This window comes from Vidua macroura, chromosome 18 (assembly GCF_024509145.1).
Source record: "Vidua macroura isolate BioBank_ID:100142 chromosome 18, ASM2450914v1, whole genome shotgun sequence".
Classification (NCBI taxonomy): domain Eukaryota; kingdom Metazoa; phylum Chordata; class Aves; order Passeriformes; family Viduidae; genus Vidua; species Vidua macroura.
Window position 1 is genome coordinate 7,950,742 of NC_071588.1, and position 26,071 is coordinate 7,976,812.

The following is a 26,071-nucleotide window of genomic DNA, read 5'->3' on the forward strand; positions in this document are numbered from 1 at the left end:
CTTCCCCTGAAAGTTGGATCCTACTTAAGAAGTTGTGTCAGATTTGGAACTCAGGGGATACACCTCAAATCCTCCAGTCCCAAAAGTCTCATTCCTTACAGAAAAAGTCAGTTTAATCTAAATGCTCATCTGGATGGAGAAAATAGAAATATCCTAGAAAACACTATTGTGCCAACTTACTTGTAAAATACACTGTAACACTCATCCAGACTACAGCGGGGATAAAGAGCAACCTGCTTTGCTCTTCACCCTTCTCGCTGTGGAGTTCTGTTCAATACACAATTCCTTCTCGTTTTAAGGAGCCCATCACTTCTAATAACAACTAAAACAAGCAAGCTAGCAATAAGGCTTTAAAGCCAGAGTCCATAAATTGCTAAGCAAATTCAATACTCAAATTCAAACTCAACCTGTTGTACTACACTGCTACTTTGAGTTTGAAAGAGAACCTTGGTTTCTGCCACTGCCTGCCCAACTCTAATCTGTTACAGAAGATACCTCAAGAAGAAACTGTAACTCATTTCAGGCTCACAAAAAGCCGGGAATTTCCAATAAACATGAAGACTTGGGTTCTAAGCACAGCTGTGCATTGATGTTAGCAGCATTAGCTACATGATACCCACATCTTATAAGCTATAGAATACACTTGGGCAAGTTATGTTTGTGTACTTTTAATGTGGATTCATTTCACTGCTCCTTTTTCCTCATCTTGTAACAATATTTTATGACACAATTAGGTTAATACTATTCTTGACAAGTCTGACCTCCAGCTTTACTAGACCAACCTTATAGTCCCCCATGCTCATTTCACCAACACAGAGTTAACAAATGCCTCCATCTGCAACGTGAGTTCATACCATCATTAAACAAAGAGGATATTTCTCCAGTGTGCCATTAAAACAAAACTCTCTCAGTAAGCAGCATAACTAGCAAGTACCACATACACCTGCACCCTGATCCAGTGCTCACATAGCTCAGAATCCTGTATTTGTGAAGATTTTGAACACCTTGTAAAGGAAATGGGTTTGTCTCCCCCTCAGCTCTTCCAAGAACACCACTACAATGCAGAGTGACTTGGTACCTCTGTTCACTTCTGAACTCCAAATGAGAGAAATTTGCTTGATAAGCAGCTACATTTCCTCACTCACCTCTCTTGTTTTTCTTCAAACAGCACCCATTTTATGATAACTACAGCCCTTTGAGTGCCCCATCATCAGCAAGAACTTTGAGAAATGGCATCTTTCCAAAAAGCAGAGGAGTCCTGAATGACACCCTTGCTCTTCTGTAGGTTTTGATTCAGTTCATCACCACACCCTAAACATTTTCGTTTTCTGGTGTTTCAGTCACCCTCTGTTGACTTCACTGCTTCAAGTTTGTTCCCTTTCCTTTGCTACTCTGTAGCAAGACCTCAGACTTCCCCACAGCAAACATCATCAGCCAACTTCACAGTAAGTTACAAAATCGGCCTTTACACTGATTACCAATGCTCACCAGTTAAATATGTAAATAGGCGTGATAACCACAGAGTCACATCTACATACCAGGATCCAAGCTTCAAAACTATCATAAATGTTCCTTTGTTTCTTTAGGAAAAAGTGGCCCTGACACATTTCCAGGTTCCCCATGTTACCATACAATTTCCAATAGAAGTCTATTCTCTAAAGGTGGAAAAACTTGTGCCAGCCCATTAATGCAGGGCTTGCTGAACAACTCCACAGTCAGAAAAGCTGAGGAGAGCTGGACACTGACAGCACCCTCCTGGTCTAGTTTCTAGCCAGAGAAACATCCACTGGCAATGCCAGGCAGTTGATACAAATACTACAAATTTGCCCATGCTTCACATTCCCTAGGCTCTCAATTTCAGCTGCCAAAAACCTACAACATCATCTCTACTTCCTCAAATGACATTTCTCATCAGATCAATTCAGCATTCAGCAGCATCGTTTTAAAAGGCTGGTTGCTATGACAGTGCTTTGTGTTGTTCTGTTAAATGATGTCAATTCATTGGTAGAAAAAAGGAGCTGTTTGGTGTCTTTACCACTGTTCTTATCAAGAACCAGTTAATGGGCTCAGGAGGCTTTAAAATACTTGTGGAAATCACAAGCTATACTAAAAGAATTTTCAGCATCCTACAGATATTTTAAGTGCAAGATGCTTGGGTTTCTTTTTTGTCTGAACATATCTCCCTAACTATAACTACATTTCCAGATGGCTGTATTAGCATTCCACAGCCTGGTTTCTGTTACTGATTTGTCCCAGTATGATCTTGAAACTGAGTGAAGACAGACAAATCAGATTTGTAAGAATAACAAGAGGAAAACAGATTGCAAAGAGATACACTTTGAGAAGCAGAGAAGGAAAGGGAAGAAACATCCACCAATAACCATTTCACTTGGTACAATTATTCCAGCTTTTCATAATAATTGCTCCTCTGAGATGGACAAGTTCAGAAACTAGTAAATATGTTATTGGAGTTACTGCAAGCTTATTTCAAAAGCATTTCATATTTGAGCACCAAATAAAACTAAACATGTTTTAGTTTTATTTATGTTTTGCTACCTTATTCCACCCTTCCATCTTTCTCTTCAATCCTTCATGTGAACTGTCAAATATAAGAACCAATAAATTCCTACACTTTATAGCAGTGTCTTGTGTTTTACAAGAAAGAACAAAGCCGAGAAAGATTAGCAAGGGGAGTATATCAAAAGTCAGGGTAAAAAAATTGTTACTGTTTAGTCTAAGAATATTCTGGTGTCTAGCTGTGCTCTCATTGCCTGCTCCACCTGCACTAGTTGCATACAGAAGCTACTAAATGTTTAGAGGAAAGAGACAGAAGTGTAGGTCAACACACCTTTGTCAGGGCTGCACTCAAAAGATCTTAATCACCACAATCTGTTCTCACAGGCTTTTGTCAGAAACTGCAGTTGGAAACAGGAATGACCAGTGTGCCAAAATCATCTTCCTTTCCTACCTCTAACTGAGTCTCCACCAGCATTCATCTTCATTCCCTTTCAGGATTCTACTTCTCCACAGCAAGAAATCTGTCTGTTCTCTTTGGAAACTTTGAATGTATTTCCTGCATCTAATTTTTGCCTTTGTCACTCCCCTTATTCTTCTCTTACTCCAGCCTTGAAAGTAAAGGAAACTGCTTGAAGTGAACTCTCTCTTTGCTCTTGCCACAAAACCTTTAAAGATGGCCCTATTCAAAAGGGATCAGGCAAACCAGATCTTCCAGTCATCCCATCTGTGTAGCACTTTCTGGTAACACAGACTTGTCAGTCTTTTTGGCAAGAATTTGAGTTTAGCACTTTTTAATCATTATGCAATGCTCCTCCTAGAAAACCCCAAAGCATTCAGCAATCTCCTCCCCACTCCAAAATACAACTGAAATCAGAAGTGGGTATTTCACATATTTGGATATTAACACCTTTCATTCCCCTACTGTTTATTCTCCAGCTTTTAACTATGAAGGTCTTCATACCATACCACACCCCACTTTTCCCAAAATACCTGAAAACTGTGCTTTATGAAGGGGAAAATATTTTAAGAGTCTTTTGAAGAAAACACAAAAATTAAATAAGTATCCAAAATAAGAGTGAAAATATTAATTTTTACATAAACTCTCTGTTTATAAATTCACATATTTTTCTCAGCACAAAGGGTGCAAAAGAGCAATGGGAGGAGAGACTGTGCTTTCAGTGATCCTTTATAGTTCTTGTAAAACTAGAACCTAAGAGATGTTCAAGATAAACTGAGATAGAACAAAAAGATTACTACAAACTACATTTAAATTTGTTGGCAGTTTGGCTCTGTTAACCACTGTGTTAATTACAAGTTTCCTGGTTTCTCTAGAAATAGTGATTTCAATAAAATATAGCAAATAAATCTGATGGGAATGGTGGAGGTTGAACTCGTCACTCCTCCTAAGTTGCAAAATCAGTTAACATGCATGAGAGAAACTTCCCTAAGGCTAAGCTCTGGATGAGGATTCCCTTCCACATGCTACCAGGATCATACAGCAGCATCCTGGTTTAGGAGGACTGCATCTGCAGTTCTGACTGCATCCTGGATAGCAATAAAAAAATCAATCTATCTTTCACTCTCTTTCTCAAGGGTAACAAAACCAGCAGTTCAAAAGTCTTTCCTGAAAGCAATCTGTTAAACATGATTTTCACAGCAGCTGCAGAAATGTAGCTTAGCAAATTCCAAAGTAACAGCAGGACCTCCAGGTAAGAGGATCTCATTCAAATCCTTCTCAAAATCATCCATACTCAAGTATTTCACCCCAATTAACTTCACCTCAAGATTTAGTTCAAATCACAACAAGATCTTGGGAACACTCAGTTAAATCTGCAAAATCTCCTGCTTAACATACAGAGTGGTCCAAGCTGCACTCCAGATTAGCAGAGTGAGGTATCTACAGAAGAACATTTCCCTTGGACAGACATGAGCATGCTCAGAACTCTGTTTACTTATGTAGCCATGGCTGCAAATTGGGCTAGGGACAAACCATGCTCCAGTTCCTTTTTATAAAGACCATATCCAGTATTGCCAGAAGCTGTGAAACACAGAGGATCTGGGGCCATTTCTGGCTAACCATTAGTGAGAATACTACATCCCATCAGCCCTCAGATACTGATTTCACAGCAAAGGCAGCACCTAGGAACTGAGGAAAGAAATCTGAATATAATTGTACCCCTTGCCATCCTCCGCCCTGCCAACAACTGTGGACAGGGGTAGATTTATGGTGTGTTTTTCTTATTGAGTATCAGTTTGAAAGTGTCATGTGATTAAACATGATTTCTAACTCCTACAAAGAACTGAGCTCCTTAGCAAAAAACAGTAACAGTAATTTACACTAAAAAAGCTTCCCTACACCAAATAACCATTTCTACAAGTGGTAAGAATTTGGCCACATGACAACAAAGTCACAGTGAAAACTTGGAACCTTCAATTCAGACTATAGTCATTAACAATATTGAACAGGCTGCAAAATGACCAGCTCCTGGCCAGAGAATGAGAGCTTTCTGTCAGACACTGCTTTCACAAACACCGTGTGGTCAGCCACAAAATTATCCTCAATGTTTAGATTACCATCTCTGGGAAAACATATCTTAGGATGGAAGTTGGAAGACATGATGTGAAGAGTCCTCCATCTGCAACAGTTGGAACTGTGACAGTAAGAAACCTGGGACTGAATTACTTATTTCCCCTTAAGTACTTCACTCAAAGGTAACAGTGCTCATACCAGTAAAACAATCAACTTCTGCTTAAGTGAGAATCCAGTGAATAAGTTTATTTCTTAATTATTTTTTTCTTCTTTTTATGTAAACAGGAAGACTAAAGGTTCAAATAAAGGCAACAAAAAAATCTCCTTATTTTAGGCTTGGAATGTTGGCAGCTGACACAAGGTCATAAGGGATAATATAATCCATTTTATTCAAGCTTTACATTCCACAAGACCAGCAATCACAACTAGAGTATTAAACTGAAGTATTAAGCAACAAGACTTCTCATATCCTTCCATTTTTTGTTCTTGCATTTAAAAGAAAAAATCTACCAGAAGAAAGAATGAGTATGTGCTACAGGAATTTTTTTCTTCACTCACTCTGATCTCCCCTAATACATCACACATATCAAGGGAGTCTGTATGCAGTACACCTGAAGAAAATTCTGTCTGGCTCTTTGAGAAAACTGTTAAAAACTCAGCAGCCCACATACCCCCAAACACTCTATCTTTTGTTTACATATCAAATTAACTTTCTGACCAGCTTGTGCTAACAGAAGCAAAGCCTGATGATCCAAAAGTAAGGCACTGAAGAGAAGGATTTACAGGTCTTAAAAACAGCTGGGAGATAACACTGACATATATCTTTTCTAGTCTACTCATGACATCACTTTTTCCTATTAAGTACAGTAAATGCAAGGCCAAAGTGCAAAATTAACAATAACCATTGCCAAAATCTTATGTAAGAGGTGAAAACAAGTCAGAAAAGCAATACCTGACACATCCAGATGCTAAGCACCTTAGTCATCACCAGGCTTCATCCTCATCTGGGCTTGCATCTGAGCAATCATCTCCTGCATGCGGCGCAGCTGGAAGAGAAAGACACCCCAGTGCTCACAACAATTTCATGAGAAGCCCAAAAATCCAGGAAACCTTAAAACTTTTTTTTTTCCCCATGGTAGAATACAGATCCTATTTTCCCCTTCACAAAAATTCACATAACTGAATACTTTGTTTTTCTCCATCTCATATTCTTCAGTTCAGTACATCTAACTTTCACAAAAGATTTGCAAGAATACTTATAAGGAAAATTAAGCAATAGAACCAAATCTTTTGAAACAGCTATGCTGCAGACCTATGAATCAACATTTAACCCATAATAAGGAAAGCATGTCCTTTAGGTGTGCACAGAGCTACACCTGAGTGTAGCAGCTTTGTTCTGATAGAGGTGCTCAAAGCATCAGATCATGTAGGAACACTCATCCTGTGACTATCAGAGAACTCTGCAAATTTTTAGCAGCAGTAACAGCCAAACATGAAAACAAGATTTAAAAACTATTTCAAAAGAGAACTAGAAAGATGTTTATAAAATTTGGAATGTCAGACTAAACATATTAAGCACCAATATTTTTTACATCTAAACAATTACTTTTCCTGGAAAAAACTGTTTTCTTAAGGCGTTTTCTTATAACACTTAAAAGCTGGTTTCCATTTCATAAAAGGCCACTTATATATAATGCTTTGTTGCTGGTTGTTTTTCCTAAAAAAAAGAAAATATTAATCTGAACAAATGTTCCTAAGACAGAAGAAAGAACACTAATATGGATTTTCAAAGTATATATGCAAATACCTCTAATTTGCTTTACAAATGACTGGGTACTTCCTTCCAAATGCAGGTGGGGAAGCTCCACATACAGAACTACAAGAGCCCCATTTTACAAAGTGGGAAGGAAATGGGCTGCTATTTCCATGCACACTCTATAACCTATGAGTCCACCTCAAACCAGAGATCATGTAAAAATCTGAGGCTTGTATAGCAATTTCTCTTTTTTTTATTTATGTAGAGAAGTGCTTTCATTTATTTTCATGGGGGAAACTAACTGAGAAAAACTCTATCTAAACAATTATACTCTATTTTCATCCAGTAAACCACATTAACTCTTGTGATACTTGTTACTCCACCAGGTTCAATACAAAAGAACCTGAGACAAATGCTAGAATATATGTGGTGTTGAGCTGTTGTTCTGTTTTGTTTAAAAAAAATCCAACAAACTGAAAGAAACATCACAGAACAAGAAAAACTAATTGCAGGTGCCTATATCACTTTTTCTTGCCTGCACTTAGATACAGATTAAGGAAAGAGTAAGAAACAGAAGAATAACTAAAGAGTAAAAAAGACTGCAGCACAGCCAGAAGTACCAGAGCTTGCTTAAAACTCGCTGGCTTATGTACTTATCCTCTTGCTGCAGCAGCACAGGGTTCAGGAGAGGCTAATTCAGGTTCCTGTGACTGCTGCAGAGATGCCCTCTGACAAAAGGAGATTCACACAGGAACAGCATGAAATACAGCTAAGTCTGTGAGGATTATTATAAACCCATCTGCATCTTTCTGCTCAGTACTTAAAACAAAAAGCTTCTGATTAAGAAGATGGCATAATGTTGCAGGAAGGAGGAAAAAGAGGAAGAAAGTTCCCCAAATGTGTGCTGCATTGATTTCATGATCCAAGAAAAAAGAAAAGCTTCAAAGATCAACTTGTAAATATGTAAGACACCTGGTCTTTTGAACTTCCTCACTGCAGATCTACCATCAGAATAAAAGTAGCTTTTTGTAAGCTCTCCTACTTGAGCTTTCCCAAGAGCACTCCAAGCTGAGCCATGAAACGTTCCCAAAATAGAAACCATTCAGTAATCACAGGGGGAGATACTGCTGCACACATATTATGGTGATTGCTCAAATGCAGAATTCTGCTAATAGCCAACATTATATTTTAAGACTTAAATACAGAATTGAGAATTGCATTTTCTTAACTTTAACTGATAAAAATATGCCCATAGCACAAAATAAATCAGATGCTGCATATGACACAAAGATAAGGTAGCACAAAAGCCCAAGGAAACCTACTCTGCTCTAACATTAAGAGTGTAAAAGATTTTCCTTTTCCATCCTCATGTGGTGTTTTTGAGACCTACTGGTGAAGCCTCAGTCTTTTCCATTAGGCAAAGAATGGCAAATTTCTGAAGCTAGTTTAGAATAATTCAGTAGAAAACCTTTCAGACACAAGGTCTGTAAAAAAATGAGACACATTGTTTGAAAATTAAAAAAAGGGACTCAAGCTCTATTGTGCTCAAATGGTAACCATGCCAGTCTCTTCAAAAATTCCTCTTCGAGTAGAGAACAGGACACAAGAGCTGTTCCTCCACATTACACTACAAACAAAACCAGCTCATGGTCACCTTACTGGACCTACTGAATAGACAAAAAAAACTCTGCTCTTAATAAAGGAGAATATAAAAGAATCACACCAAAGACTTAAATTGATGTCATGTCAACATCTACACTCCCTTTGCTGTTGGGGACTGCAAGCAACAAGAGCAGAAGATGACTGTGATCTTGCTCAGCAGAGAGTCCTCTCACTTGCAAGAGCAGCACTGATATATTTGTGTTCATCCCCTAAAGAATGGATGCTACAACATGACAGCATAGGGCCAATGCACATCATGAGTGGAAGGAAGCTAGGAAACAATGTTTGGAAATCTGTTAAAACAAATAATTCCTGTGAATTCTCAGAAAACAAAAGGCAAAAGAATAAACATAACCTTGGTATAAATGCCCCTTAGTTTACTTATGTCAGATCTACAATTTAGTTCAAACGATCATGTAACTACTGCAGCAAATCAGAAAGGAAACAAACATTTAAAATGAGAGCTAAGGTTACAGAGTTAAAAGTGAACCATACATCTGGTTAATAGCCTCCACACCCTTAACAGAAACCACAGACACACCACTCTGCTGTACCTACAGATTTCCATATAATACCAACAGACGCAATTCCTGTTTAAACAGCATGAGCAGCTTCTCAGTGACCAATATGCAGGTATCACAGGAGGAGAAATATTAAGAAATTAACAGTATTTACTTCCCACTGATATGTTTCCCCTCTACCAAGTCTGATTATTCCTGCCCATGCTTTTACATAAGAAAGGCATAAGTGAAGATGCTGCAAGAACAGGGAAGATGGAAAACTGCAGACATTGGATTTTCTAGTGAATGCTCCCGTAAGAGTTCTTTTGATTAAAAATACTTCCAATACCAAAGAACGCAAATAATTTTGTTAACTGAAGACAGGAAAAATATTCCTGATAATTTGGAAATGGGGCTACCATTAAGATAAATGTCTTCCATAGGACACGTTCACCAAGAGCAGAAGTCACTCAGGCCACAGCCACTGAGCTGTGCATGCACTGCTCCTTCAAAACAGTGAAGGAACTGTTCCTTCAAAAAACAGCTAAAAAGAAACAAACAAAAAAAAGCAATTGTTCAAAGAAAAAAAAAAAAAGCAAAAAAAAAAAGGCACCAAACTTTTGCAGTATAATTCCTCAGAGATTCCCATTGCTAACACTTCACAGGGCAAGGCTGAAGCATTCTGCCCCCTGTACTGGGCAGTAACATCCCATTAAAAAAATTAAACTTTAGACCTGTTTTTATTTCCCTCAGGTCTGCAGGTCTTCATCAGCAGTCATGCTGTCTCTTCCCATGGAAGTTTGCCCCTTATCTCTGAAGACAATGCTTTCCCAAACCCCAGCAGCAGCAGGCAGTTACCTGCACACATCGCTCCCATCCTCACTCCCCACAGGGCCGCTGCTGGCCCCCAGCCTGGCAGCCCCACTGCTGCTCCCCCTCCTGACTCCCACACTAACCCAGGGCTCTTTATCTCATCTGCCAAGGGTTACACATGTTCAGAAAGTGGAAGGACAGAGAGTAAACAAGTTCAACGTTGTGTTCATTCTGCTATATACAGCCCACTGCTGACCAACTCCACTGAAAACAGAAGTGTGGAAAGATTTGCCCAAAGTCTCAGGGTAGCTCACTAGAGAAACCCAGAGGAGTTTATTCCTTGCTGTTTTCATGTAATCACAGCCCTAACATTTTTCTGGAAGTACTACCTGTTAAAACCTTCACAGGTTTTTATTGACAAGATATCTTCAGAGTAGGAAAAATATGGGACAAAACTACAAACTAAGTTTGTGCCCACTTACACTACAACATCAAAATAATCTCTTCTGCATCATATTTACAGTAAGGAACAAGAATATCTTCATGCCTATTTTCATTTTCCAGCTCTAAAAAAACAGGTCATCACTTGCAAATGAGAAAAAGCACAACAAGACTAAGCAATAAATCCAAAATGACAGATTAGCAATCACAAATTGGCTGAACTGGGACCACATCCTTTGGCATAATAAAAGACCATTTAGCAAAAGTGATGCCTTGATAAAGATGATCCTGGCACTAGTTCAAGCATTCATTCCTTCCAAGGTTATATAAACCTCACAAAACTGTAAATAGAACATCAAGCACCGTTACTGATGGGAATGCAGAACAGGAGGGGAAATGGATATTTGTTTTCTCTGTGAAGGCCATGGAATGCAAGCCCATTTCCTCTGTGCCTCTTTCCTCCACAGATTTTTCCCAGTCTGAACCTTAGGGATGATTTGGAGATGAAGGGACTTCATACCAGCTTATCTACAGAAGATTCAGCAAAGCCTCTTGATCTCTTTGGAACAATAGAATGCAGAAGTTAAAAATGTATTTGTTTTTTCAAGTTCTAACCTAATCCCCCACAACTTCAGCAGCAATTATTCAGAGATGATTAGCCCCAGAGGAAACTTTCAAAGACTGTCCCCTGAGAAATTCAAAATTTCATCCCTTTAAGCCATGTTATATAAAAGACACATTACATATTTATATACTGGTCTATTTTGACCGCTCTATGTCAATGCATAAATAGAATATATATATATATATATATATATATATAGTGCCTGTCATATCAGCAGTTTCCAGGGAAAATATTTATTTATAAGAGACTTATTTCACACATAGGTCTTAAAACAAATAGTTCTACAAGGATACCCAAGATTCTACTTAACTACTAGGCATGTACAATTTACATAGCTCAAATAACAGGAGAAACAGCTATGACTCAAATTCTTTAAGTCTACTTGTCTGCTTGGAATCATTAAGGAAAAATAGAAAAACAAACAATATTTTCAAAAAACGCTCTTGACTTTTTTGAAGCATTCAGTACTGCTGGCTATCAGCTGATGTGCTCCTATTGCTTTGCACATGCCCCAGTAAATGGGAAGCAGTTAATTTGTGTAGCGAGCACTTGCAGAAGTTCCACTCTTGTATGTGCACAGTCATCAAGCGTGCTCATGCTGCTGAAATGCAGTTATATAGTGATAAATATGCAGCTCACTCAATTTCCAGTAATTCATATTATTAGCTACTAATTATGGTGATAATCAGCTGCTTCTGTATTTCCTTATAGGAAAATTTTTTCCTATTTATATCAACATGCCACAGTTAGCCAGTAGCTAACCAGGGTCAGCTATTTTTAAATATGGATGCTATAAGGGAAAAAGGAAACGCACAGACCAAAGTAAATTTCAAAAATTTCCATGTATGGGAATAAATTTTCCACCTCAGAAACACACAAAACTGTTTGTAGTTTTTTATTTTTTATTACAAATCATTGCAATGATCTTTCTTGCAGTTATGGATGTGGATCCAGGCTGAATTGGATAAAAGAAGGATAAAGAGAAAAAAACCACTATCTTACAACTGGCAGCAAGTCTTCAGTTTTCACACTGCAAGTACTATAAGCACTGGCAGCATACTGCTAGAATTTAAATACCAGGCTAAAATTTTCTGAGTCTCTACAACTTCAACATAAAAATACTAAGTTTAAAGGCCTAGCAATAACTTGGAAACAGAGTGAGAAATCAGGGTTTGAAAACACTGATCTCATAAACTGACAGACACAACAAAAATACTATGATGTAAGTCAAGGTTAAGATGAAAAAACACATGTATTAATTATATTATGGGTTTTTTAAGACTCAGAGAGGAGGCAATTAGGGATGAGGATTTGGAATTGGCACGGGACTTGGGCAGCTTTGTGGCACTGGTCATCCTCCGGCGGGGGAGGGAGCCAAAGTGGGAGCAAATTCCATACACTGAGGTGAAGGAGTTAAGGAAGGCCGCCAAAGATTACGGCAGAAACTCGCCTTTCTTTAAAAATGTGCTGGACTTAACATTTGCTGGACATTTGCTAGTCCCCCATGATTTAAGGTATATTGCTAAGGCACTGTTTTCTCCCACTGAATGCGACCTCTGGGAGATTCATTGGAAAAAACTGTTGAAACCACTCCTGCGCCTATTTCTACTCCATAGCCACAAGACAAAAGTATAAATTTACTGGTAATGTGCTTGCAGTAAGCACCTGCACATCTGAAATGACATGAGACTGTCAGTCTATCCCACCACAGCACCCAACACGTGTAGCTGACAAACATAAATTGATTTCAATACTTAAAATAGCAAATATCCTTATGGAAACTTAGCACCCAAACAGGAAATTATAAACATTCTGCCTACAACCAAGAGTGCACACATTACCTCCCATCCACAATGCAAGTGACTATAAACAAAACACTGTAAGGGCCACTGTATGGTCAGGTTATGCCTGTCATTTTGCACAACTCCAATCCTACCTGCCACAGGCAGTAGATAATGCAGAAAACTGAAATTGCAACCTAGCATGTTATATTAAAGAACAAGTTTTAGAAAGTTCCTCTTACCTCAGCCTCTTTCTGCTGGAGGATTCTATCCTTGTCTACCACTTCCTCTTCAACAGGCCTATTGAAGAAAAGAATGAATCGACAGCATAAAATACAGAAGTAAAAATCTCCAAGAACAGATTCAAGACTCATATTTCAATATAACATCATCAAAGTCCACATTCTTCCATACAGGGCAAATTAGGACATTTTAAAAATCATGCTGCCCTTTTGTAAAAGGCCATCTTTACCTCACAGACTCCTGCTATTCGCTCTCCATTTCTTAAAATTTTATTTCTTTACTGCTATATGTATTTTTTTTTTTGCAATTTACTTTAACGAAGAGATTTCCTTCACTATCTATCCGTCCCACTAAAAAGCTGTGAAGGCTATTTCATTTCTTCTTTAACATCAAAATGCTTTGCTGAACACTTGAAGAACAAATGGAATGTGGACAAGAGTAAGTTACTATCCCAAAAGATGCAGCAAAGGTTGTTGTGGGTTTTTTGCATTAAGTTGCCAAGGACAACCTTGCCAAGAATTAAAAAAGATATAGTGAACTCCATAAAACACACAAATTATCAGAAAAGATTGTTTGGTCTAAACATCTCTCTTTAGCTACATATGAAGGAGCAAGAGAAGAAATACCTCCCTAAGCTGATAGACTGGGGCCTATTTAAATTTGCCCACTAGCATTCATTTTCTTCAAGCAGACCTCATTACATAAAACCTATCCTGCTTGCAGGCACCTTCTTCCTGCACATTCCAGTTAAAAGCATAGAGAAAAGGGGATTTAAGCTGTTTATAAGCACAGCACTTTGCTATATATTATTCCTCTTCAAGAAGAGCATTTCATACAAATTTCAGAATTCCACAGATTGAAGTCTCATCAGAAGTAATTGTTTACAGGTGGGATTAGTTAGGAGGAAGAGCAAGTCCCTTGCCAGTGGGCAATGAGGAGCAGCACACACTTACTTGCCAGTGCGTTTTAGCCTCTCAGAACGGAAGTTCTCATAGTGTAAGTCTTGGGTCACCTCCTGCAGGTCCTGCATGTGTGTCCTAGAACATGCAAAGGGCTATTGAACACTCACCAAAGCAAAGAAAAACACCCTTTTATCTTTTGTTTCTGTTTTATCTAATGGATGTATTTACCAGAAAAGTAAATCCTTACAGACCAAGCCAGCCAGAACTCTGCTTTCAAGTTCATTGATCTTTAATTCATTCCTATGTGCCACACCAATATTATTCAAAGACCCAAAATATGCTGTCCTCCTCTTGGTCATTAATTATTTCAGATGAGTTGTTTATATCAGTTTTGCAGTGTTAAGAACTTGCAGAGACAGTAATTCAGAAAGGTACTTTAATTCCAAAAGTATTTTATTACTCTTAAGTGCTGTCAAACATAATTTGTAACTGGGAACTAGGTGGAGCTGCTTGGTTCACACAACAGCTGACATTGCTTAACAATTTCCAATTGCCAAGAAAAAAAAAGGAAAACCCACTTTCCCCCAGTGCCCAGCAGAGGGCAATCCCTGCCCAGTGCAGAAGGAATCTGGAATGACACAACGGAATTCACTTCCAACAATAGCCAAACATAGTTAAAAAAAAAAAATCACTTAAAAGCATTTACGCAGGCAGAATATCCGTATCGGCTAAAACCATAACGGGGTGGGGTATCATATTTAACAAAGGATTTCCCATACTGCCAAGAAAATTGCACTTTGCTTTTGGAATATTCTTCACTTTGAAGAGTATTTTAAAAGCCTCTCTGCCCCACCAACTGCACGACAACAAAACTTCAGTTGGTATGTACAGCCATCAGATCAGTTCACATAAGGCATAAAACCATCACTTGTATCTGGCAACATAAAATATAGAAAGTATTTCCTGAATTGAGAGATCAGAGGGTACAGCAGGAAAACAAGCTGCAGGGGACTAAAATCTAACTCTATGCTGGCATCAGGGCTAGTTTTAAATTAAGGAATGAAGGTTGCTATAGGTTTTTAGTCACTGTGGCAGTTACGTCACCACAGGAGATGGGATCACTTTACCATTACTCACACCAGCATTGTGCGCAGCTTGAGGAAATCATTGTGCTCTGGATTTTCAACTTCAACAACTCCCCAGGGATACAGGCGGCCTCTGATTTTTTTCCCCTTCACCTCAATAAGTTGATTGGATCCAATAACAGCGAAGGGAATGCTAGCCTAGTTGAGACAGAAAAAACAAGTTACTGTTTTGATTGTTGGTTGGTTAGTTTTTGTATTTTGCTTTGTCTTTCTTTTAAAGAAAGCACAACAATTCAAGTAACAGGCAAGAGAGGGGGAGAAGAAATGTTGACAAACACTCTCTACTAAAACCCTCTCATACCAGAAAACCAACAAATCCCATTCTAGGCAATGCAACCTCTCCTTATGAGCACCTGTAGCTGTGTTAGGATCAATTTGTTTTAACAGAGGCCCAGAAGGAAATGACGCTTCTCTTTAGGAACACTCGACTGTTGTTAAAGTACAGTTTGGGTATAATGTGTCATCTGACATAACATCATGCATGGAGAACAGCCAACAGAAACATACTTCAGATGCAGAGTGAAATAGCTAGAAAGAGAATTTCAGACACATTCTTCAAACACCTTTGCAAGCACAAAGAGGAAATTACTTCAGTAAAACCTTGATTATCTGCTTTAACATGAGGCAAGTTGTTAATTAGTACAGCAACCATAACACACACAATCTCTCTCCTTGCTCACATGTTAAAACGTTTGAATCAGAAAACAGACTGCAAATAATAGTTCATGGTGAACAGTGGTTTACACGAAAAAGAGGAAAGAAGAGAAAGTCATGACACACTACATTTGGAATTCTGATGAAGCAGAGACTAGAATAAAAGGGATTATAATTCAGAGTCAACACACAAAGGAAACTGAAATTTTCGACACATTGTGACAAGAATAAAGTACCTTTAGGCATGTTGTAGATGGAAGAACTACAGCAGCAAAATTATAAACTAGGAGTGAAACTTGCCTTTAAAACTCTAGTTTGCTCTTTAAACTCCTCATCTTCATCAGAATCTGCATCGGGGAGCTGATAAATCCTAATGCCATGTTCAGAAATCTCATCCAGAACCTGAATGTTTGCAAAAAGAAAGAATAATACTCTTAATTCATTGAAGAGGTATTCAGTTAAAAATATATGAAACTGATTAACTAGTCACAAATATTCACCTGACTCAGTGTCCAAACTGCAAAATAGCACAGGCTTGAAGATTTTTTAAAAGGCACAAAAAATAAATGTATTTTTGGAAAACATAGCAAGTAAATAATTAAAAAATGCCAGAAGATTTACAAGGCAAATACAGAAGCAAAGTGAGGTTAATATGAAAAAAGAGTAGAAGTAACAAGAAGGAATTTGTTAGTTACAGAATCAAAACCATTCACCCCAAGTCAAAGTATATTTTTTTGCATTTGATATGTTCAAAAATGTAGAAGACAGTGCCTAGTGCCTCTTGAATCAAAAAATATAGAAGCTTATTACCCACTTAAACTGGAGAAAGTAATTTAAAATCCACTAAGAAAAAGACCCTGTTCTTAAACAGTTTTCTTCATCATTAATGTCTGAGGGTAACATAAAAAATACAGTATCTGTATTCCTGGGCACATTCTTTTCCTAATGAAATCACTGCAGGAGTGAGCAGGCAGCATAACTCTAGGCCTCTGGCAGTTTCAAAAGGTGGCACAAGTCAATTCCTTTTTCAAAACCAAGGAGAATGTTTCTGCTGCCACACTACTAAACATACTTAAGTCAGCTCTTGTCACTGCATCAAACACACTGACAAGAGTTACTTTCAGTAAAGGAAGTGTGGTGGTGTAAGGAGAGCACGAAGAATGCTGAGATTCTACAATGACTGTCTCCAAAGGGGTCTTGGATGTTTCAGCAGAATAGGGGAAGAACTGTGCAAACTTCCTAGAGCAGCAACTGTAACCCCACCAACAGCACCTGAACCAAGCAGCTGCCCTGCTCAATGAACTCTCAGCACAGACAAAGTTTGGACAAATTCAGGGAGAGTTTTGAAGTAATGGTAAAAATATTCAGAAGAGCCTATGTAAGGACTTGTGATGCCATTACTGTGTATACAACTGGAAATTAACTTGGTAGCACAAAATCAAGCAGACTTCAAATAGAGAGGTCTTAATGAGCCTTCTCTGAGTATTGTTGGGCTCCTCCATCCTCTGTCATGATGGCAGCTGACAGCTACAGTATAAATTAAAATTATCCAATCAGAACTTGGTTATTTAACAGGTGTTTAAAAGAAAACAATTCTCCAGACCATTAGCAGAGGAAATACCATGTATGAGCCACAGCTGTTCCCTGAGAATGTTTTCCTGCCAGGTATATAAACATCCCCCGCACTCACACACACGCGCACACTGAGCAAAGTACCACGAGCCCCCACCTACACAGAGAGCAATATTTTATAGAGAGAAAAGAAATTTGGGAGTAAGTGTTGCCAATAAGCAATTAAGACATTCACACAATGACATTTAAATCAATGGATATTACTGTTTTGCAAAATGAAAGAGACCTGAACTGTCACCAAATGACAATAAAAGATGCACAGCTGGGATGGGTGGGGCAGCACTGCAGTTTGATGCCTTTAAGCAGTTGCATAAAACAAGAAAGCACATTTAACCTGGCTGAGATCTTTGAGATAAAATGCAAGTGGAACAATAACGGGAAAGCCAACAGCAAGGGGTGCTAGAATAATATATTACAGCTGTTAAACCTAGTGCTTTCCTGAAAGGAAAAAGAATTGCAATAAAAACAAACTGTGTTTTATGCTCCTAACAATGAAACAGCATTTTGCTTCTTCAAATCTGAATTTTATTGGCCTCAGAGGATTCTGTGTTCCTAAAGATTAGCCTTCCCATGGGAAATTAAAAAAAAAGTCAAAATATTAGTTCCCCTCTCATGAAGTCATTCTTTTGAGCATGTTTCCTTAGCACCCTTGCATGGCACAGCTTGTGAAACTGTCGTGCATTTCTTCCCACTCAAGAGTTTGAAAAACTAACTTTGAATTCCAGAAAGCCCAAACAGGAATTACTCCAAGCTGGGTTTCCTTTGCAAGCACCACAGGCTAATCTTGCTGCTTAGTCCATAGCGGCAAAACAAAAACATTTTACTTCAGATTGACGGCCAAATGGCAGAAACATCTAAAAAAAGTAAGACTTCAAGCTGCGTCAGCAAAGCAGGACTTTGATTCCTATTCTTGATTAGAGACTCTGTTGGCCAAGATGCTTTGAGTTAGAACAATATACAGTAGCTTTGATTTTCAAAGCTTTGGAAGCACATTATACATTTGACTTAATATAAACTCAGTTTGCAGAGTGACCTTTGCCAGCAGTATAAAAATAATGAAAACTTGTTTACCTGCTCCCTAACCACTCCCTTAGACTACAGATGCCCTTCATCTTGTTGTACTTCACCACTGCATAAATGTGGTGTTCATATGGCTAAGTCCAGACTGTTTCAAAGATTAGTTAGTTAAAAGTTAGTTAAATTGCCAGTGATTCTATTTTAAAATAATTAACGTTCCACTTAAATGCCTTCTTCAAATCTTTCAACATCATTCTGCTCCCAAATGCTGAACCAAAAAGCAAGCAACTATGGACACTGAGCCTGAAGTACGCTGCTGAAAGGGTGAATTACAGGGATTTTACAAAAAGTAGCAGTTACACAAACAATGTGAGATAAAAATCTTTCACAAAGTCAGTACAGTAACAGAAAAGGAAAAGTAATAAAACCTACACAATCAGCCACATTTTTGCTTTATGATTTTCCTATGAGTTCCTTCAATTCAAACACAGCACATCTGTTGTTACCTTATAGTATTTGTGGAGGAACAAAATTAAAGTTCAAGAGCCTGGCCAGAATTTCTCCCAGCAAGATCCAAAGGTTCTTCTTGTCTCAATGAACGGACTTTTTAAATTTTCCCTCCTCCTTTCACCTGGTTCACTATAAAGCTGCTCATTTCTGTACAAGTATCTCCTCCTCTCTTCAGTGGATGTTTGCCTGCATTGCAGACAAGTTTCATACAGTCACACTGTCCCCATTTTTAACTTTCTCAGCTACGAAGAATTCATTCCATCTCCTGGGCAAGTTTTCTCACTGAGCTTTATAAAACACAGCAGCAATGCCAGCAGTACCTCACCTTGTCAAAATGTAGTTCTTCATGTGCCCACACAAACCATGGCCACACCTACCACTGTGGCACTGGTTCACTCAAAAAAGCTCCAAACAAATCCTCTGAATTTAGGTGGAGTTCAGCTAATGTGCTGCTTTGCAGCATGATTTTATCTATACTATTTTCCCAATAAATAAAACTGTAGTCCCTCCTCAAGAAAATAGAAAAATACTCCCAACACGAACACCCTTGGAATAAAGATCTAATAATCATTCTAAAGGCCTACAGGAAGTCACAGGGTCACAATCAAAACTGTTATGCCATGCATGAAAATGTAATATAAAAGGTATCTTACCTTATAAAAGGTTTGCTCTGGTGTAAAATACAGACTGCAGTTTAGAAGTACTAATTATCCCTACACTACTCAAAGAGTAAGTCTTTAAATTTGTAAAAATTCATAGGCTTTGTAGGGTTCAAACTCATTAGACTTTATAAATTATTGTACTGGTTTTGAGTCAACTGAACGTGACAAAGTTTGTGATCTCAATAAACTTTACTGGGCCACCTCTAAGCATACAAAATACAATCACACCACCTACACATTCCTTTAACAAGGCGGACAAAGTCATTCTCAATCAAAGAGAATAAATCAGAGCAGATTAAATATTCACATTCATTGCTCAGATGATGCAATAAAATGGAAATTCAATTTAAGGTTAAAGACTTGTACAACAACAAATATTGACATTATTATTAATTCACTACAATATCATATCTGGCAAAAGCTGGGCTGTCTTGGAAAGGTTTGTCAAAAAATAAAATTTCAAGATGCTGAATAAACCTTGCAAAGCAAAGAATGATTTTAGTACCACTGTCTGGAGAGACAGATGGTCTCCAATACAACCCTGAGTATGTCGTGGTGTTTCAGATGAACACAAAACCCAGCAGGAAAAATGTTCACATGTTCACACAACAACATGCATTTTCCTATAACAATGGAGCCACAAGAGCATCCTGCTCATATATTAACCCAACTGTCCTGTCTCTGTATTAGTGTTTTAGTTTGTACCATGGGTGCACTTATTTTAAAAGTTTCCAACCACGTTTTGCTACAAACCATGCAGCAGAGTGCACAACCCAAGTACCTTCTGGATGAAACTGAAGATATGCCCTCAGAACACACCTAATGCACTCCCAGCACTAAGGGGCACTCAGGCCACTGCTCTCAGACTCTCCACTTCTCCTTTCAGGATTGTCTGAACCCTTGTCACAAACCGCGTTGCTGCTGGGTGCCCTGCTTTGCTTAGATACATGAAGCCAAGAACTGCCACATTCTTAGCAAGAATAACTGGCAAAGCACATCACACTTCAGTGAAGATTTCCCACCTCACGCTTCCCCAAGATTAGGTCCTTGGCCAATATCATTCAACCCTCTTCAGTTTGAAATTACTTTATATTTGGCTTTAATATTGTATGGGTTGCTCTGTTCTCATGATCAAGTGTTGACCTACTCTTCTCTTCAGCCTCTCCCTCTCCTTCAGCGTCAGGGTGTCAGCCTTGGCAATCACAGGGACAATGTTGACCTTTCCATGAAGAGCCTTCATGAATTCTACATCTAATGGCTTCAGTCTGCCAACAAGCAGGGAAAAAAAAAGATTTAAAATAGGCATGGAATGTTGTGCTGTTTATTTTATAACAGACCAAATGTATTAAAAAGTATTTATTGCAAGTGTCCACATAAACATTATTTTCATAATAAATTAAGCCATTAAGCTTAATGCCCTTGCTTATCAACTTGGTTGTACAAAGTTTAAGTTGCAATTAAAACTGTCTCTAGATAATGAAGTGGATATTAAAAGCATTTGTTTCTGGGTGATAAACAATGCAGTACTGACTGCCTTGAAACAATATTAAATGCAAAAGGGGATGAAGTAAAGGAGAGTACTCATCTCCATAGACTGTTTTAATTGCACTGCTATCTGACAGGTTGGTAACTCAATTAACATTACTGCTAAGTTACCAGTTCAAGTAACAAACAGACTTATGAACCGTTATGAAGGTGCAACGCCCTAAAGGACAAAAGCTCAAGCTTTTTCTTACCCATGCCCAAAAGGAGAGATGAAGTAGAAGCAGCAGTGGACTCTGTTGTCTATGATGTGGCGCCTGTTCAGACCACTCTCATCATGTAGGTATCGCTCAAACTGGTTGTCAATGTAGTGGATAATTGTTTTGAAGCTGTGGTATGGGAGGGGGGAGAGAGAGAGAGGCATCTTACATCAGCTTTAAATAATAAGGAAAGAATCATGAAAAGATAAGAACAGAAGGAGAAACACACTTTTATTAAAAACATTACTGTTGCAGAAAATTCAACTTCCTAGCATTTTATCTGGTACCGAGGAAAAATATTTTGATAATGCAAAAGGGTGTTTTCATAACAATCATCAAGTGTCAACTTATGCCTAGAACCAATTTCAAGTGTTACTCTGTTCACTGGCTAAAAAGTTCAAGTGCAAGCTCAGAAAAAAGCACTTGGTGCTGAGACAACATGGGAACAGAAGACTGAGGATTTTTCTGCCTTTTTTTCTGGGGGTAGGGGCTGAAGATTTGTTTTTAAACTGGTTGACAAATGACATATCCCGGATCTTGATTTACAACCCTGACCCTACAGCCAGGTTTCTATAGTTACCTATGAAAATTCTGGTATTCTGTTTGAATTAAGTACAAATACATTTGCAAGTCATGCACTCAAGCATCACATGATTTATTAAGCTATTTTTGTTACCTTACAGAATTATTTTCTGTTGGCAAAGAAAAAAAACCCTCCTACTTAGTGCAAGGCAATTTAAAACATTCCCTACAAAGAAGTAAATGAGCGCAAAATCTGATCACAGATTAATCAGACACAGAGAGCAGTGACTGCAGAGAGAATAGAAAATAATGCATAAGAAGATAATTTTAAGCTATTCCAGAGCATGCAGACACCTGCAAACACCATTTATATAAAAGGACACTTTACATTAGTTACTGCAGGGGAAGGGAGGTGAACAGCTGACATAGGTAAGGTTAGGCAGATGACCACGTATCATGAACATGTCTTAAACTACTTGAAAAAAAACTAAGCAGAAAACTTAACTTGAGAAATAGGAACATCCATATTTCTGTTGCTGAGAAAACACAAACTTGATGAGATACATTTAAGGAGGAAACCGAGCAGATAACAGAAAAGAAAATCACTAATTTGGAAAATGAACACGGAATGCTGGCAAACACTGTGATAGGCAGCAGTGTTTGAACCAGGCTGCACGGCTGCAAAGGAGATAATAAAAGAAAGTAACAAGAATGATGGAAGAGATCCTGGAGGGAATTTGACTCTTCAAAGCTAAGTAAGCTTTTGGATTGAGAAGGAATAAATCCACGGTAGAATATATAAACACACACATTTACACCATTGCAAGATTTGGCTATTCTAAGTCATATTACAGAAGACAACAAAGTAAAAGATGGAATTCATTTGGCTTTGACCTTAGTGCTACTCATAAGGAAATAGTACCTTAATACGTAAATGTGCTGAAACACATCAATATGGTTTTTGTTCCTGTTAATCTTCAATACCTCTCTTAGCTGGTAAAAGGTAACGAGACTGAAGACATACAAATATTAGGACAGAAACCAAACACTAACAATGGGAAAGAACTATCACACATTTCTCTGGTAATGTAATTAGTTTACGTGCAGTTTTCTAGGTCTAACAGCTACAATTTTCCCTATAAATACGGCATTAGTGTCCTGTACCTCCTGACCTCCGGGAAACACCTGGCTTACACCACAGTGCTGTCATTACTTAGGAGATAGCACATCCTGTATTGTAACAGCAAACAACACAAACGCTGCATTTAAGCCCACTGGGGGAAAATGAACAATATTATCAAGCTGCCAAAACCCATAAAATATAACCTTAGTCAGTTCAGAAAAAAGAAACAAAACAAGAAAGAGAAAAAAATAATTAGCAGCAGCCAAAGAGCTGAGAGCAGCTATCAAAGAATGACCTGTGACACCACAAGCAAGATGAAATAAAGAGTGTGATCAGCAATATCTAACAAGTTCACCTCTAGTTTGTTTTTGTCAACCACTTTTTTGAGGCCAGATATCAAAGCAAATCTAAGCATCAAGCAATTTTTTCCTCCCCTGATTAGATCCTCTCTCTTCTCATGAAGGATGTTATTTTAAGGACACGCTTCTCTCATGATCCCAATGTACTTACTCATGGAAAGATGGTGAATGCGTCAAACCTCCCACCACAAAAAATTTTGCTGTTCTCCAAAAACACCCTTAAACTGATGCCATGAGCAATCCTAGGTGTGGGTCTGATTCTAGAATACAGAACTCCAGCCAGCTTCACATAGAATCTTAAAAGCTTCACACAGAATCTTAAAAAAATCACCACAGTAAACTGTGGTTCACGTCCACCTCACCTATCATATTGTTTAAGTACAGTAGCATCCAGAAAACAAGAATTACTCTACTTCAGAAAATGTGTTGTACTAAATCTATAACAAATCATTTCCCAATCCAACACTGTTGTTTTTCCAATCCAGTAGACTTCCTGGACACACTATTAGTAGCAAAAAATCCTTCTCAGTACTTTTTCTTTGACACAAAATACATAAAAATTTACCTCAGCTCCCATCCCTGAAAGTCAAACTCTAAAATTTAGCCCTTTCATCAATGCACAGAGACTAAAAACCATTAGGGAACCTGCTTAGGAGAAAGATATTTGAAACACTCCCAGTGATTGCAACCTCCTACAGACACCGTGCCAGTTTGATTTACCTGTGTTCAAAATTTGCCTTAGTAAAATTTGGCACCTCAAAAAACAAATAGTCTGCACAAATTGCAGCCTTCCCAAAAAAAGGGCTTTATAAATCTTGGATCATGAACAGCACTATCTACCAGTGAACCGCAACTGCAGTAAATGCTCCTGAACACAAACATAAGTTCAAGAACATGAACTTGCTCCTTCCTCTGAACTACCAAGGAAGGAAGGTGGTTGCACTGGGTTAGTCTTCACTACAGCTCAAAACAAAGAGTCTGCCCATCCAAGTCCCTGAGACATCCTGTAAAGATTAACAGACTTTGTCAAAATGACACTTGCCATGGCCGAAAGGCTTTTCATGTGACATAAGTAGACTAAAGAGATACCATTAACTGTATCTTTTTATTTTGTAAGATGTAAGTACTATTTGTTCCTGTAGTGTATTTGATGTTTCATATTTGTCATATAAAATTACATATAAATTGTTCTACTCAGCTCTGAATCACCACAGAATGATTCTATTCAGAAAACCTCCAAAAAGAAAGGGGAAAATCTGAACACGTAGGTCTCTAAGAAACATCTGAGCAGAATAAACAAAGGGCATTAGAACACAATCAACAGGAAGAGCTCTCTATAACACAATGCACAGGCTGCAGAGCTCTCAGCTGCAGCGGAAGGAAGCTCTAGTCAACAGTGCACAAAATAAGCAAGACCATGATGCAGCCCAGAAAGATGCCTTTGTGTTACTCCAAAAGTTCAGGTTTTTTCAACTTACTAAAGTAGGAAAAGTGGAAGGAAAATAGAAATCTCACTAGAGCTTCACTTTCAGACTTTCATTTAGTGTATTACAGAACTTCACTGCCTTCACTTTTGCTGTGTTCCTACATCTACACCATAGAAAGAAGAGAAAAACCATCTGATAATGAGAACATTGCAGATACATCATTCTGCCAATGAAAGATTACAAAACATTCTATTAGCATTATATATGCTTATTTTATCTGCTATTTATCTATTTCCTGGTCTTTAACTTATAGTGAAGGACTCAAATCAACCTGTATTAGCTTTATGTTCCATTTCTCTGCACAGTGATCCTTGTTTTCCTTGGGATTACCACCACCACCACAAATAAAGTGGTAATTAACAACTGAGTAAAATAAATATTGTTAGCACTTCTTAAAAGACAATCATGTGAAAATTCGAAGTTTTAATCCACTGAAACTAGGAGCATCCCAGTAAGGATATCTCATCTTTATTTGAAAAATTCATCAGCTTTCCACAGTTAAAGAGAATTGCCTGAATGTGATTATTTGGAAATTACATTTATGAACTTTGTTACAAATTGCCCCATTCCTCTCTAGCTACTTTATAGATTTATTTCTTCATAAACATTATGCTAAAGCAATTAGGTATATTTTCCAGCATATCTACTGACAATTTTTTCATCCATTAAAGATTGTTGGTGATATTTAGGCAAGAGAGAGCCAAGTGGTAACTTCATCATAAAAAAACACCAGTTCTACCCAAGTTGTTGGTAGTACATATAGAGGACAGGGAATGAAAAAAACTGTCTTAAAAACATGGAAACTGGATGGGCCAGAGACACAGAAAGTAAAAGACAAAAAGTTTCCCCCCACCAGACTTTTGTTCTATTGGAATGGACATAGAGACAAAAAGCTGACTGCAGTGCTCAGAGAAATTTTTTGAAGGAGAGGCTGTTAATTTTGAGGCAGAATCATAGACACACCCTACAAAACTTTTAAAAACACCAAAAGTGGTTAGAAATTGAAACCGGAAGTTGTAGAAAGTACCAGGCACACTAGAATAGTGTTTGTGTAAGACACACAGAACTTTGTTAACAAAGCAGTATTTACACACATACCAGTCCTGGCTGTTAATGGCATCTCCATATCCTGGTGTGTCAACTACAGTTAAACGCAGCTTCACCCCTCGCTCCTCTATCTCTACTGTAGAAGCTTCGATTTGAACTGTCCTCTCTATTTTCTCTAAAATAAAGGAACATTTGGATTGTTATTTGCCTAGCAATTCCTGCAGATACCTCCACAGGAGAGAGCAAGAGGAGGAACTGCAAGCTCAAGTGTGTTGTAACCTGCATGACATAAAATATTTTATCAAAATACACAAAGCAGTAAGCAGAATTTAACACCATGTTTTTGTAAGTAAACAAGAAACAATGAACTAAAACATGGGTTTACTTATGACAATATACAA

General features: G+C 38.1%; 1 protein-coding gene across 2 annotated transcripts in view; it reads right to left on the bottom strand.

The window, feature by feature from the left end:
- The window catches only part of LOC128816342 (septin-2), a 35,480-nt gene that overhangs the window by 1,411 nt on the left and 7,998 nt on the right, over positions 1-26,071 (bottom strand). For both annotated transcript variants that reach the window (XM_053993892.1, XM_053993893.1), the window contains exons 5-12: positions 25,722-25,845; positions 21,127-21,261; positions 20,538-20,655; positions 15,870-15,971; positions 14,908-15,053; positions 13,822-13,905; positions 12,868-12,925; positions 6,000-6,093 (exon numbers count right to left, since the gene is read on the bottom strand). In XM_053993892.1, coding sequence (XP_053849867.1) covers positions 6,025-6,093; positions 12,868-12,925; positions 13,822-13,905; positions 14,908-15,053; positions 15,870-15,971; positions 20,538-20,655; positions 21,127-21,261; positions 25,722-25,845 — 836 coding nt within the window. In that variant the 3' untranslated portion in view covers positions 6,000-6,024. The remainder of the gene's footprint in view (positions 1-5,999; positions 6,094-12,867; positions 12,926-13,821; positions 13,906-14,907; positions 15,054-15,869; positions 15,972-20,537; positions 20,656-21,126; positions 21,262-25,721; positions 25,846-26,071) is intronic.